This window comes from Pogonomyrmex barbatus, unplaced genomic scaffold (genome assembly GCF_055798465.1).
Source record: "Pogonomyrmex barbatus isolate J1 unplaced genomic scaffold, ASM5579846v1 scaffold6, whole genome shotgun sequence".
NCBI lineage: Eukaryota > Metazoa > Arthropoda > Insecta > Hymenoptera > Formicidae > Pogonomyrmex > Pogonomyrmex barbatus.
The window spans coordinates 7,850,311-7,864,073 of NW_028297160.1; the positions used below are offsets into that span (position 1 = coordinate 7,850,311).

A 13,763-nucleotide genomic window follows, 5' to 3' on the forward strand; every position below is an offset into this window, starting at 1 on the left:
TGGATAATTCGACCGATGCGAAGCGCGTTGCATCGTATCTTGCCCGTTTCCCTCCGCAATAAAAGCACAAGAGTATGACTTCTCTTTCTTTGGTGGACTCACAAAAGTGCACCATGCACTTCAACGATTTCAGCACCGACGGCGATTCGCCGCACTTCGTCTTCTATTAACAGGACACGGGTCCAAAATACAAGAACACTAGTGAGTTCGAGTATTCTTCCAGTTGCCGAGTTTAGTATTTGATATTTTTGTAGATTATTTATCGGTATACATAAAATAAATTCATAATCCTTTCATTCACTTTTCAGATAAAATATCCAAAAAGATACGGAAAATATATAATGTGTTTTCTAATGTTTAGAATTTAAAAAATGAAAAAATAGAAATTTATATAATTAACTTTCCACAATCAGGATTTTCGATAAATGGGAACATAAATGATTTTCAGGAACTGTGAAGCACAATTACAAACGTCGATCTTCTTTGATATAATGTGATCAATGCACCAAACGTCAAATGTGATTTAGTTGTATTACATTCACGTTAAGCTTTGTCAGTTAAAAAAAACGCGATATTTGATTTATTATAAATAAATGACATGACAGCTTGATCGATTCCACGAGCACGTTTGTCCTATTCGAAAGAACGTATCAGAAATGCAACGTGCGGTTAATTTGTGACGCGTGTGCCGTGGAGTGAGTCCTTCTAATTCAATTAGGTTAAAGGTACTTAAGAGAGATTAAGAATAACGCTGACATATACATACTATTACGAATGATGATGCAACGATCTGATCGCTTCTTTATCCCTATTCTTTACGTATAGGTAATTTTTGTTTAAAGTAATAATTTTTAATTTCATTGAAGAAGATTCTGTAGATTAGTTGATTAGCTTAGATATTGAATTCTCTGGCGAGCGTAGAAACATAAATAATCCGAAGCAACAATATTTACAGAATGATACTAGAATTAAGAAACAAAATTCTCAAAAAAATTTAAGAAATTAAAAAAATTTTTCTAATTTCTATTCTAATTTCTCGAAGAATACTCTCGCAAGTAAAAAATGTATGCGACGGGTGTAAAACTGAGATGTTCGAAAAAGGATAATGACACATATTGATTGTGCTTGATGTATTTGAGCGACGACTGGTAATAATGGCATCACCGCGTGTATACAGATTTCAAATGAAATTTATTTTCGGGCCATCATGTTTTTTTTTGTGAGAGAAAAGGAAACCATGAAATAAAAATAGGAAGCAATTCGCAATTTTCGCCGATTGGATCTCGTTTTCACCTCTCGACATTTCGCATTCCCGAACGTAGACGCGAGCGCATCTCCCGCGTTCCGCGTGCTCGCGCCTTCGAAGAAAGACAAACCAAATCGGTGAAGAAACAGTAGTCGAAATGACTCGATATTGTATGGCACTGTCGCTTGGCGATTCGTATAATCTTGGTCTCTTGCACTCATCGGTACAGTCAGCCACATTAATGTCTTGAGTGATATGCAAATCGAATTGTTCCTGTGCAATACAACGTGAACGATGCATCGAGGACGTGCGAGCGCCGAAGAGAACATCCTCGCGTTTTAGCGAAGAGTCACGATATTGTGCCGCGACGTTTCTCCGTGTCGTAGAGGCCTCGTGAGGCCAATCGAGCGACCATTAATGTGACCAATTATACGCTAGACACACTTCCCGAAGAATCGTCCCTCAATCATTCCACGATCGCTCTGGCACTCACGTAAGCGATGTAGCCGAAGTCACATTGTTGTCAATTATAAATCACCACAGGAAACACAATCTCCGCAAGCACCACACTGACTGACTCGAACCGAATAGAAATAAAATGATAACGCGGTGCGTTGGTTCTCGCACCGCGTGGATATGCCGCACCCTCTCCTATTGAAGTCCGATTGAAGCTCCTCGCGACCGTAGGAGCGAAACTTGCAAAGAAACAAGTGAAAGAAGAAAGAACATTGTATTCTTCTAATTCTTATAATTATAACACTGATTTCGACCGTCCGACTATTCAATTTTCACATATATGTACGTAAATGCTGACAAATTAATAATCACATGAAAAATAGACTTCGATAGACTTTCTAAGCAGAAAATCCTTTTAAAAAACAGAACATTTTATGTGCACGGATTCAAATTTTAGATGGAATAAGTAACTTTAAACTATAATTTTATATATTGTATTAACTTTGAAATTATAAGTCAAACGTAAATTCAAATTTCTCAAATTAAAATTTAGAATTCGTAACTTGAAACTCTACAAGTATTACATATTGTCTTCATTCACTTGGCTCTCTAGAATTCCGGGATTTATTTGACGTTAAATGGAATACCCGAGTAAATGCTCCGTACAGCCTGAGATCTTGGTGGATCTTCGTTTGTCTTTCTCTTCCTCCTTCTCTCTGCATTCATTTTACTTTACTAGATTTGAAATCACGATATCCAAATATTTAGTTATTATCCTATGTTGATTGCCATGCTGTGCCGTCGCAAAAATGTCTGCGACAAAAATATCTTTACATCATAATACATAACATTTAGCTAATGCGGCAGCCGATCAATCGAATAAACTCACGCTATATTAAATCCGACGGCTCTACCTTCCCTTGCAAATTCCCCCTTAAGTATATACAAAATAAAATCTCTTCTGTAACATCACATTTCTCAAAACAGCGTAATTCTCTTTTCAAATTAATCATTTGTCAGAAACGATAGATGTTCGCAAGGCGCGAACAAATTTGGTGCCTTTCCCTTAGCTCGATACCGATCGCAGACGCAAAAAGGGCATCGAGTTGAGCAAGTGTTAACGATTACGTCCGATCTGCGAGGGTCACGCCATTCGAAATCCGGCGATTCGATTGCCACCCTCGCGTCGCGAGAATAGGCCATGATTTTTGCTCGTCGCCTATCGGCGCTCTTATCGCAGCACGAAGAAGCTATTATCCTACAGAGATCGGCGGATCGAGTGCCAGGAGATTGCTTGGAGGAGAGGGTGGAGCAACAGCGGCAGGCGGACGTCCACATTCAGAATCGTCCCCTTTATTTTCTTCTCTCGCTTCACCCACGCATATATAGGTCGCCCAGAAACACATTTTCTTCCCACCACGCGCGCCAATTATAATTAGCTCGGTCCGATCGCTTTTCTCGATCGGCAGCAACACTCGGCACTCTTTCGTACCAGACGTCATCCACGCATGCAGCTTTTTTTTGGGTTTTTTTTTCTTTTTTTTTTCAATTAGTTCGCCCACTTTGTCGCGACGGTGACGTCGCCCTCAACATTCCACCCTGGAAAAATGACGCGGATCGCAGGGAGTCTCGGCGAGTTTACTTTGACAAGATGATTCCGCGGCAATTTCGCGGAAACGAGAGATCCACCGAATTTTATTTAGACATTTCCTTTATTGCTACTGCACTATTGGAATTTTCATTCGATTTATGTAATAATTCGATTATGTAATAATATATAATAATTAATTAGTAGGAACACATGATTCTTAATTGACGGATTGCAGCATCGACAATTCTCTCCGGAAGTGATGTCCACGCACGATGCGATGAAAAGTTTTCAATCGCAATTTCCGCAATGTAAAATACTATCGATTCTCTAAGTAGACTACTCTGCTTCGACAATATTGCCGAGAATAAAAAAAAAAAAGAAAATAGGAATGCTCGCTTCAACTCTCCTGCGATGCCACCGTCGCCACCGCCGCGCAGTCAAGCATCGAACAACAGATCTACGCGTTGGGCTCGTGTTTCGCGACTCGATCGTTAAAAAATATTATCGAAAATATTGTCTCGTACGTACAAGGACACCGCAGGCGGAAGGCGAGTCGCGAAAAACGCTTGCGAGCCAGCGGAATCACGTGGAAATTTCGAAAGATAGCAATGTTGCAACTATTTTTTAGTTTACTTTGACAGTTGCTTCTCCATGATCCAATCTTTAAAAATCCCGTCAAAAATATACTTCAAATTAAAAAATGTTCCATTAAATTACGTCAAGATAATCGCGAAGAGAGAAAGATAAAAAACATACTATTGATCTTTCTCTTTCTTTGCATTTTTTTCAATATTCCATTAGGATTTTTAATCTAAAAATATATTAATATTTATTATAGATTTAATATTAATTATAGAGATTAGTTTTGATAATATAGAGATCACATTTCCCCGGGAAATTTTCCATCGATCCCGCAGACCGACAGGCGGCGCGAACCGATCCGCCCCGCGATACAAAATTTATATTTACTTTTACACATTTGCTTGGCCTTCTGTTTCTTCATGCATCGACGATCCGTTCTCTCTTCTCGAACGTGACGCCGCGATTCACGACGAATCACGAGCCAACCACATATCATCAACATCCTCATTATCATCCTCAGCATCAACATCAACATCAACATCAGCATCAGCATCAGCAATATCATCATTATCCAACATCTTCTCTCCCCGATCCGCTCCATCAATCATCATCGACGCATGCTTGGTAAACTTCCTTACTTACTTCACAGCGCACATCATCACTGATACAGCGTAATGCACACGACTTTTAAATATACTACGTAAAATACGCTCATATCACGTACGTTCGCTCTAGTAAGCATCGCACGCACTCTAGGAGTCTCGACGATGAAAAGGCTAAACAACTAATTAGTCGACAAGATAAGTCGCTTTGTCGTGCTATCGTAAGTTCCCCTAGGCTGGCTTCGCGTATCGACGAAAAATCCTTGTCATGAGGCTCTTTCGCTACAAGGACATGTTACATCGCTTCCACGGAAGCGTCACAAAAACGTTATTACAGTGGAAAAACTCTATTATAAAAAAGAACATAGGCTTTGCGCGAACATTTTTCGTTGACTTATGATCTAGGACAATTTTTTTCCACAGAGCAGTATCGGAATCCGATAATTTGTTTTCACATTGGATTAATACTTCCCGTGTTAATCCTCTATCACTTTTAAGAAATCTTTGGCATACGAATTTTTGGAATATCTAGACCTTTCTTGTTTAACGGATCATCCGAAGCTCTATTAAAAACTTTTGATCCTTCTGATAAAAGGATAAGGATTGGTTGAGAAATGTCTAGTCTAAAGAGTAAAGGATTTTAATTCTTCTTCCGACGAGGATGTCGATGCTCGTTACGAAGCCAGCCTGATAAAGCACAATACTCGAGAGCGAGTTTCCCTCTGGCGATGATCCCGACGTGTGCGTTTCAGGCTCGATCAGGTTGTCGAGGTAGAGGAAAAAGAGAAAAAGCTTCGATCGTAGGATATGCTAGGATCAGGATCGTCCGCCAGAGTTTCGTCTCTGCGATCGACAAAGAAATCGCGGCAAATCGCGAGGACCGTGCTTTCTTCAGGGCAGAATGTCGACTCCTCGCACACGAGAGTCTCTCTCCAAAAATCACAGTCACATATATATCTATTATTTCTTCTTTTTTTGTATTTTTGTCGTTTCTGTATCTTGTCGCTTCATCTCCTGCAATTTCTCCCTCTCTCTTTCTCACTCACTCTTCTCTCTCTCTCTCTCTCTCTCTCTCTCTCTCTCTCTCTCTCTCTCTCTCTCTTGTATCGCGAATCTTTGATTCATTCGTTCACTTATAGCGATTTCACGCTTCATTCTCGCACCTGACTTTCTTTCTACTGTCTTTTTCCCCCATCAACAAATTTGGCGACGCAATTCGCGGCGATTTTGCGTAAGCGTCGAGATGATCTTTTTGAAAACGATCTGATGATCAAGTATTATAAACGTACATTGAAACTCTTAGAATAGTGATTGGAACAATAATTAGATACTAATAATCTTCAGTCTTCGATAACTTTCGACACAACTTTTTGTTCAAATAAATGATCGACGATTTTGAAATTTTGAATGTTTAATTACAATGTAATGAAATTTAAAGAAAAGAATATTTTTATTTTATAAAACTTTTCTATTAGTCAACAACTTAAACTTGTAATTTCTTTTCTTCAAATTTTTCAAATTTAAAGCATTTGGCTTTTTCGCACTGCGAATAGATATATAAATATTTTTCATAAATATATAAGACAATAATAATATAAAGATTAATAAAAAATATATATATATAAACTATTCATATTTCGAAATTATATAACGTGATTTTTTTAAGGATAATTTCTTCGTTAATGACGATAAAATTCTAAATATGTATGTTGTTGCATAATTAATCAATATTAATGCGATTCTCAGAATCACCGCACGTTATGCTTTCCATAGTTTAACACCAGATTCATTTTAAGAAAACGATCGATCTCAGCACCAAAATCAGAACACGCTGCGAATTCCGGCGACCTTCACATACAAAAAAATGCAAATTCTCGATTGCGAATCAGAAAAACAGGTGAGCGATCGAGTTCTTTGCAAGATACGGAAAGACACGCACCGCTGTCCTCTCCGTCGTGGCACTCATTCTCATTCTTTCTTTTTTTCTGTCACTCTCTATTTATTTTATTTTTACTAGGTGGAATGTATAAAAGAAAAGGATATTTTCGCGTCTCTAGCAAGTCCGTCGCAATCGTGAATCTGTCGACCGCAATCGTTAATTAAACGCCCTTGGTATATTATAAAATGTTAAAATAGTAAATTAAGAGTTAATTAATTGCGGCAAAATTTCGAAATTAAGTATTATATTTTGACAAGAATAATCGAATTCTTTGATAAACAAAAATAAAACGAGAAAAAGATAACTATTAAAATACTTGACTATCGAATTTCTTAGAATCACCTGATAAACTTAGTATTACAAATTTGATATTATTTAAAACTTTATTAAAAAAAAAAAAGAATATTACAGATATGTTTAATAGATTTTTGAAAAACATTGATTATTCAACAAATAGCATAATCGCCTTAAAATAGAATGGCTCGAATAAATATTGCCACAAATTTAGAACGTTTTCCTGTTTTCGCAAGAAGTTTTACTACATGATTTATGAAAGATCTTAGCTTAGAAAAATAGTTAGTTTTCTCTTTGAGAAATAGTTTCGATACATATATATCCCATATTATTAAACTTTGATATCACTCGATAAATAGATAGATTTGAAATCGGCGATGAAATACTTCTTAATTATTTACAATTTGGCAATATTTCTATTTTTTACATTGATAATACTACCATTATCTCATCATCATTAAATCCAATAGATACGGCGATTAAAAGAAATTTTATATATACAGCTTTCAAATAACAAAACCAAAAATTCCTCTAGAGTTTGTAACTCAGGAATGTATAAATATTTCTCATAAAAACTCAGACTACGAAATATCGTGGCAACACCTATACGGGACAATTAATCAATGTTATCACGAGTCATGTGCGAAATAAATTGTTTGAGCACTTTAAAAGTATATCGATTTCGATAAGTGATTAAAGACGCACGAATTTTGATTTTCAGAAATGTAAACATAATTGGGCGAAGCATAATTGTTCTACGTGACATTCTCGTTGTTTTGTTCGTCGATACTGATTTCTGAAGAATGTGCGTCGATATTTACCAAAATACATTTGCTTCACATTTGATGAATTTAAAAAACTAAAGATTCTTCTACGTCACTCTACGCCATTATTTTCCTTTCGCACTTGGAAAATCGAAAATGAGAAACGAGTGTACGGATAAGGTATTCATAAACGTGAAATCGCGACAAGGTATTTAAATTACGCGAAAAAAGGAACGTTGGAAAAAACATTTGGAATGCATGGCACTATCGCAGACGTTTCTTGACGACAACGTGATTCCGTATTGCGTTATTACTGCAAAACGTCATTAAAAATCGCGATCTACAATTACAAAAGATCTTTAGATTTCACGATTCTACAGAACGGACTAGCGATGACGATTCGCGACGACAGTCGACACGGCACTGACTTTCGTCATCAAGGACGCGATATAAACAGAGGTAGAGATACGGGATACTTGAGACATCCCGCTCGAACGTGAAGGAGCGGCTCTTCGCGATCTCGCATAAATCGAAATGCGCGATTTCATCACGGACTTAGATTCCGTTACAAAAGAGATCCACTAGGCTACTTCTCTCCAGGCTATGACACTAAACTACGTCAATTTGATAGAATTTGGCTCGTTCAAATGCGATCACGGTACTTCCTCAAAGTCCGCGAAGAGACACTCCCATCGTACAAACGCATGAATGATGAGTGCTCCTGCGCGGCAACGCGCAGTCAGGAAGACGATCTCACCCAGAACAGATCACGAGTGACCCAGACGTTCCCAGACGAACGAGGGGAAAGGAAGAAACGAGTGTTTAAAAAATGTCTGGACAAGCCGTGTAGCGTTGTTCCAAATGGCAGTGCGAAAAGCTCCTCGTCTGCGACGTCACTCGTGAATACCGTGATCGCGCCAAATACTTGGCCAATTAGTAAAAAGGACTTACGTGATATCAACAAGGTATCGAGGTGAGATATAAAAGGGATAGAGTGAGGGAGAGTCGGGGATTGCTTTTGAGCATTCGATATCATTTGCTCTTGCGGACGTTCAGGCCGGACGAGGACTTCGGTACAACTAAATCATTTGTGCCAGCAAAATATTAACTTTAATGATCCAATCTCAACAGCAACAGACATTCACATACGGGGAAAAAGTAACATACACATCATTCCATACTACTACACAACGGAACACGCAGATTCTCGCGCAGCACAATCGGAGACCAGGGGTCGTCCAGTCGAGTTCTGTAATCTTCCCGACCTTTCGCACTCAGTCTCTCTCTTTCTCTCTCTCTTCCTCTCCCTCGCTGCTCACTCACGCCTCATTCCGTTGTATAGGAAAGCGACACTTTTTCGCACGCGCGAAAATTCTAAGCATTGATAGCTAAAAATCGCGATTCAAAATCTGCACGTCGTTGAGAAGCTCGATATGAGCTTTACAACGAGTCAACGGCGAGTCACTGTAAATAAAAGACTCTCGTTTTCTCTCTCTCTCTCTCTCTCTCTCTCTCACACACACTCTCTCTCTCTCTCTCTCATACACGCATACCCATTGCTACACATTGCTACATCATACATTGTATTACATTTGTCATTCGTTCTTTCTCGTATCTATCATGCTATCACTTTATTTCGGAAATTCTCCCTGAGTCTCTCGCTTTCACTCTCCTTCACTCATATATATGTATATTTTCCGTCCAACCTCGCATGGTATTCCTGTCGCGCTCTTTCGTATCTTCTTCCGTTCATTTCTCTCACTACCCACGATAATTGAAGTAGTCCTCTCTTTCTCTCTTCTCGGGGTTTAATCTTTCAATCACACGGGTAAATGCCGCAGACTTCTTTACATCAGACATACTTGTAATCAGAATCTCCATAGACTTTTCACTTGGCCTTAATTCATTCATCGGCAACATCCATTTGCACATCCTCATCATCCATTGTCGGAATCCGGCAGACAGGTATTTTGGTTTTCTTTTCTTTTTCTTATTCGCTCTTTCGTTTAGCATGCGCTCTATCTTTCTTTCTCTCTCTCATTCTCACTTTCTTTCGCTCTCGCGTTCTCGCTAAACTCTCTTTCTCTCGGATCCATATGGGCTGCATTCGACATCGATATATTATATCGATAAAATACCGTCGCCAGATAGGGACACGTGCAGACTCATCACCCCATCTCGTCATCATCGCTTCGGAACTCACGCACATCCATCAACTCGCATCCGCACCATCCAATCTTGTTGTCTTTGTATTGTGTTTGATAGCTTTCTAGTCAAATCAAATTGCACGACAGTACAACCGTGGGGTGATCTGTAAACAACAAAAGCGAGCCAAATATCAGTCACCGTCGCTCATCGGTGCTCATTCTTTTCGGAGAAGGGGAGTTTCGGGCGGGTGTTTCAAGTCGCGTACGCGGGAAATCCGAGGGACAGAAAACAACACAGAAAACACTATGACAGAAGGTAGTGCATTCCTATCGACATTGAAATAATTCTTCAGTGTCTTTTTATTCTGACGTGCGCGCATCCATACTTTCTCTTTTGCTCACTCTTTTTCTCTCTTTCTCTCTTCTGCCCTCCCCCTTCTCTCTTTTCTCTAATCAATCCTATCCTACATCCTATCTTCGCTATGAAAAACTCGCCAGTTATACTTAAAAACACCAAAGAATGTACGATGACATAGTAATCGAATCGCACAAAGGCGGAGTGCGGAAAAACGCGAAAAAAGAATCAATAAAAAATAAAGGAGATAACCTTGTCCCTCTAATGAGATACGAATTAAAGTACAAATTCAAAATGAAATACAATATTAGTGTAATCGCGCGTCAATTAAAGTGAGATCAAATCACATAAGAAACTCTGCGAATTAATTAGGCATGTATCGAGAAAATATAATAAAAAGGTACTCACCAACTGGACGTTGCATTGGCAGCAGTTTTGAGCTTTCGAATTTCTTTCGCAGCCCAGCTTGCCAGTTGTTTAGTTTTATGAAGACGTGACTTCTTTCCCTTAGCCAGCAAGTCATTTAGCGGCTCGGTTTCTACCATGGGCAACAGTTTAGTTCCAAATACCATGACGAGATCGCCCAGTAGACCTACCGCAGCTGATACATTGCCTTCGGAATGCTCGCGGTCTTGTGCTATCGAAGTGATAAATTGTATGATGAACGGCACGTGTGGCTCGATAAGGGAAATAGCGACGTCCGGACAATTATTCCCATCGCCACGCAATCCTTGGACTATACCGGTGTAAGCTTCGAGCACACCCTCGCGCAACTCGTTCAAATAATCAATCATATCGTAATCGCTCCTGTCCACATTAGCCTGCGATGCCTGCACCAATGTCTGCAATACCACGTCTAGGTATTTCTTGAACTCTGGTCCAATACTCATGGCAATGTCACCGAATGCTGAAAAGATTTGCGGCTTGACCGAACGATGAACGGCGTTATTACTGAGGTTTTCCAACAACAGAGTCATAATTTCATCGCAGTAAGGAAGCATTTCGCTCTTAAGCGCACGACAGATGTCCCCAGTGAGGCCGACCGCTGCGCAGCACACCTGATACTCGGCATAATTCTTCAGGCCGAGACAAAGATAAGGCTTGAAAGCTTCCATATATTTCAGGAAACCCTCTCCCAACACTTCAACCAAAGTTGAGACAGCCATGAGCGCGTCCTCCTGCACACCGCCCGATTTGCAGGAATTTGAGCTAAACATGGCGAGCAGAGCAGTCATTATCACGTCAGATATCTGCGGAGCGTCCTCTGTGGTGACTTTACGTAAAACGGATTGTAAAGTCGCACAAAGCAACGATTGCAAATCGTTGTATTGGGCGCGATCTGAATGGCTCTGTATGTGCGATTCCATCTGCAATACCTGTTGCAATCGTTCGAGTATTACCATTGTAGTTTTTTGTACTGTCACATAACAATCACGCGGTGAATTCTTCACCATCTCCATGAGAGCCTCATAAGCAGCAGATCTCAAATTCGCCTGTGCCCCATCTGGTCGATCAGTAGTTTCTAAAAGTCGTTGAATGATAAAATCGAAATATGGTGACATGCAATACGTTTCCGGTTGATTGCCATCTTCGCTTGCCTCAGCGGACTCGTAGCTTGCCTCTGCCAATCCCGTAAATGCCCAGCATACATTAGCGGCAACTCGCGGCTCCGCCTTCAATCCGTTTACCAAAGATTCCAGCAATGGTTTTAGATAAGTTTCGTTGATCGCGGCATCTGGAATCATCTCACATATGCGACCAAATGTCCACGCAGCAGTATCGCGAACGACTACGCTGGTATCATACATCAGTTCGATAAGAGTTGGCATAGCTTGCTCCACTAATGGTTTTAATGTAGCAGGTTCTAAACCACCGAGAATCGAACCAAACGCCATTAAAGCTGCGTCCCTATACCTCCAATCTGGACTCTTAATATTGTCCTTGACAAAAGGAAGAACATACGGAACGATAGCTTCTTCACAGCATGAGGATAGCAACATTAAGCAAACTCCAGCGGCCTTCGAAGGATTCCAATCGTCTTCATCATCAAATTCTTCTTGTTTAGTTAATTTCTTCATCAATACCGGAACTAAGTATTGTAAAGCTCCCTTAGCATAATGTCGCGAAACTTTCAGCGGTAGACGACCTCCTTCCGTTGCCTCTCCTTCTTCCATTGACAAGTCAACTTCCTCATCGGACACATTTGACCAGAATTCTATTCCCTGAAGTGCTACTTCATCAACATCGGATTTCATAGCTTCTAAAGTTATCTGTAAAAAGTTCCATAGTAAATTTAGATACGCATAATATGCAATATTAAAAAAAAAAAATAAAACAAAAATCTAAATAACACTCACAGGAAACAGCGCTGGAGCCATGTATGCTTCCATGTATTGATAATACAATGACATAATTTTCACAAGACATTGTAAAGCAGCTACTCTGATTTGAGTATTGGTGGACTGAGTAGCTTCACATACAACTTCCATTATGAAATTTCGTTCCGTCTATGTAGAGTTAAAATATCATCACATTAATAGCTTATTGCACAGAATGTAATAGTTATATATGAAAATATTTACATCAATAATGACAAATACTAAATACCTCCTTTTCAAAATTTCCTTTGGTGAATTCCAAAGAATTGTACAGGGCGCTTGTAGCCGCTAATCGAACGTGATTCGACGTGCTGGAACCCTTCATACCATGAATGATAGCAGTAAGAATCTCATTTGATTGTGATACTAGCACTTCGCTTTCGATTTCTTGGCAGATATATCCAATAGTCTCTAGAGTAGCCTCCTTCATCATCTCGGTACTGGACGGGTTGACAACATTATTGACTAACAATGGAATTAATTCGCTCCATTGCCCCCCTGGTAACTCGGCAACAGCAACGTAAGCGACACATTGTGCCGCGGAACTTGGCCTATTATTTTCTGTTCCCAACGCTCCTAAAATCTGCAAGAAAAAATGTACTTCTCTGTCACGTAAACTGTCATTAAAAACAAAAAAAAAAATTATTGCCCAATGTACTTGACACATCCTTAAAAATGTTATTTCTTGACATACAATAATATAATTTTTTTAATAAATACAACTTATTTTATCAAATTTTATATCAAACATCAAATGATTCAGTTGTTGGCTGAAATAGAAGAAATACATATTTATACTTAATAAATAAATATTTATACTTAATATTCTTAATCGGAACAATTTCAAATTTATAATTTTCAATAGAAGAGAAGAAACATTTAGATGCTAGATAAATCAAAATATCAATAATAAAAACAATAATATTAATTAATATTAATAATATTAATAATAATATTAAAAATATGATAAATATAATGACACTTCTTACATTTTTCTTGATATATTCCCTTGTTTCAACAGGGATAGTAAGCCAGCGTTGCTGGTACTGGAACTTCATGTCAGGATCCTTGGAGGTAAGTTGGTTTTTGAGCTGTAGACCCGCTGCCATGCGGGCGACGGGGCTCGCGCCGACTGTGACCAGCACGGCGCTGAGTCGTTGCACGAATTCATGCTGAAACAAATATACCGTCGAATTGCAATTGAATGTCACTCCTTCCACTGATATCACAAATTCCATTATGGAGTTTACTCACGAGATTGGTTTCGGCCGCCTGCTGCAGGAAATTCTGTGCTGCCAAGAGCTCATTCTTATCTGAAAACGCGATAGAAACATATTAATCACGTGGCGCGATTAATATTAATTAGGAAATCGCGAAAAATCATAAGTTTAGACGAGCACAAAGTGCTT

The 13,763-nt window shown here is 39.2% G+C and overlaps 1 protein-coding gene across 5 annotated transcripts in view; it reads right to left on the bottom strand.

The window, feature by feature from the left end:
• Window positions 1-13,763, bottom strand: part of Fs(2)Ket (Importin subunit beta Fs(2)Ket) — a 32,308-nt gene that overhangs the window by 17,757 nt on the left and 788 nt on the right. Inside the window, exons 2-7 of one of the 5 annotated variants that reach the window (XM_089082443.1) lie at window positions 13,609-13,667; window positions 13,344-13,526; window positions 12,584-12,937; window positions 12,334-12,483; window positions 10,385-12,246; window positions 23-163 (exon numbers count right to left, since the gene is read on the bottom strand). In XM_089082443.1, the coding sequence (XP_088938569.1) occupies window position 163; window positions 10,385-12,246; window positions 12,334-12,483; window positions 12,584-12,937; window positions 13,344-13,526; window positions 13,609-13,667 (2,609 nt within the window). In that variant the 3' untranslated portion in view covers window positions 23-162. Of the gene's footprint in view, window positions 1-22; window positions 199-1,172; window positions 9,786-10,380; window positions 12,247-12,333; window positions 12,484-12,583; window positions 12,938-13,343; window positions 13,527-13,608; window positions 13,668-13,763 lie in introns of those variants that run through there. The other 4 variants (XM_089082441.1, XM_011631426.3, XM_089082444.1 and 1 more) reach the window with 4 other exon arrangements.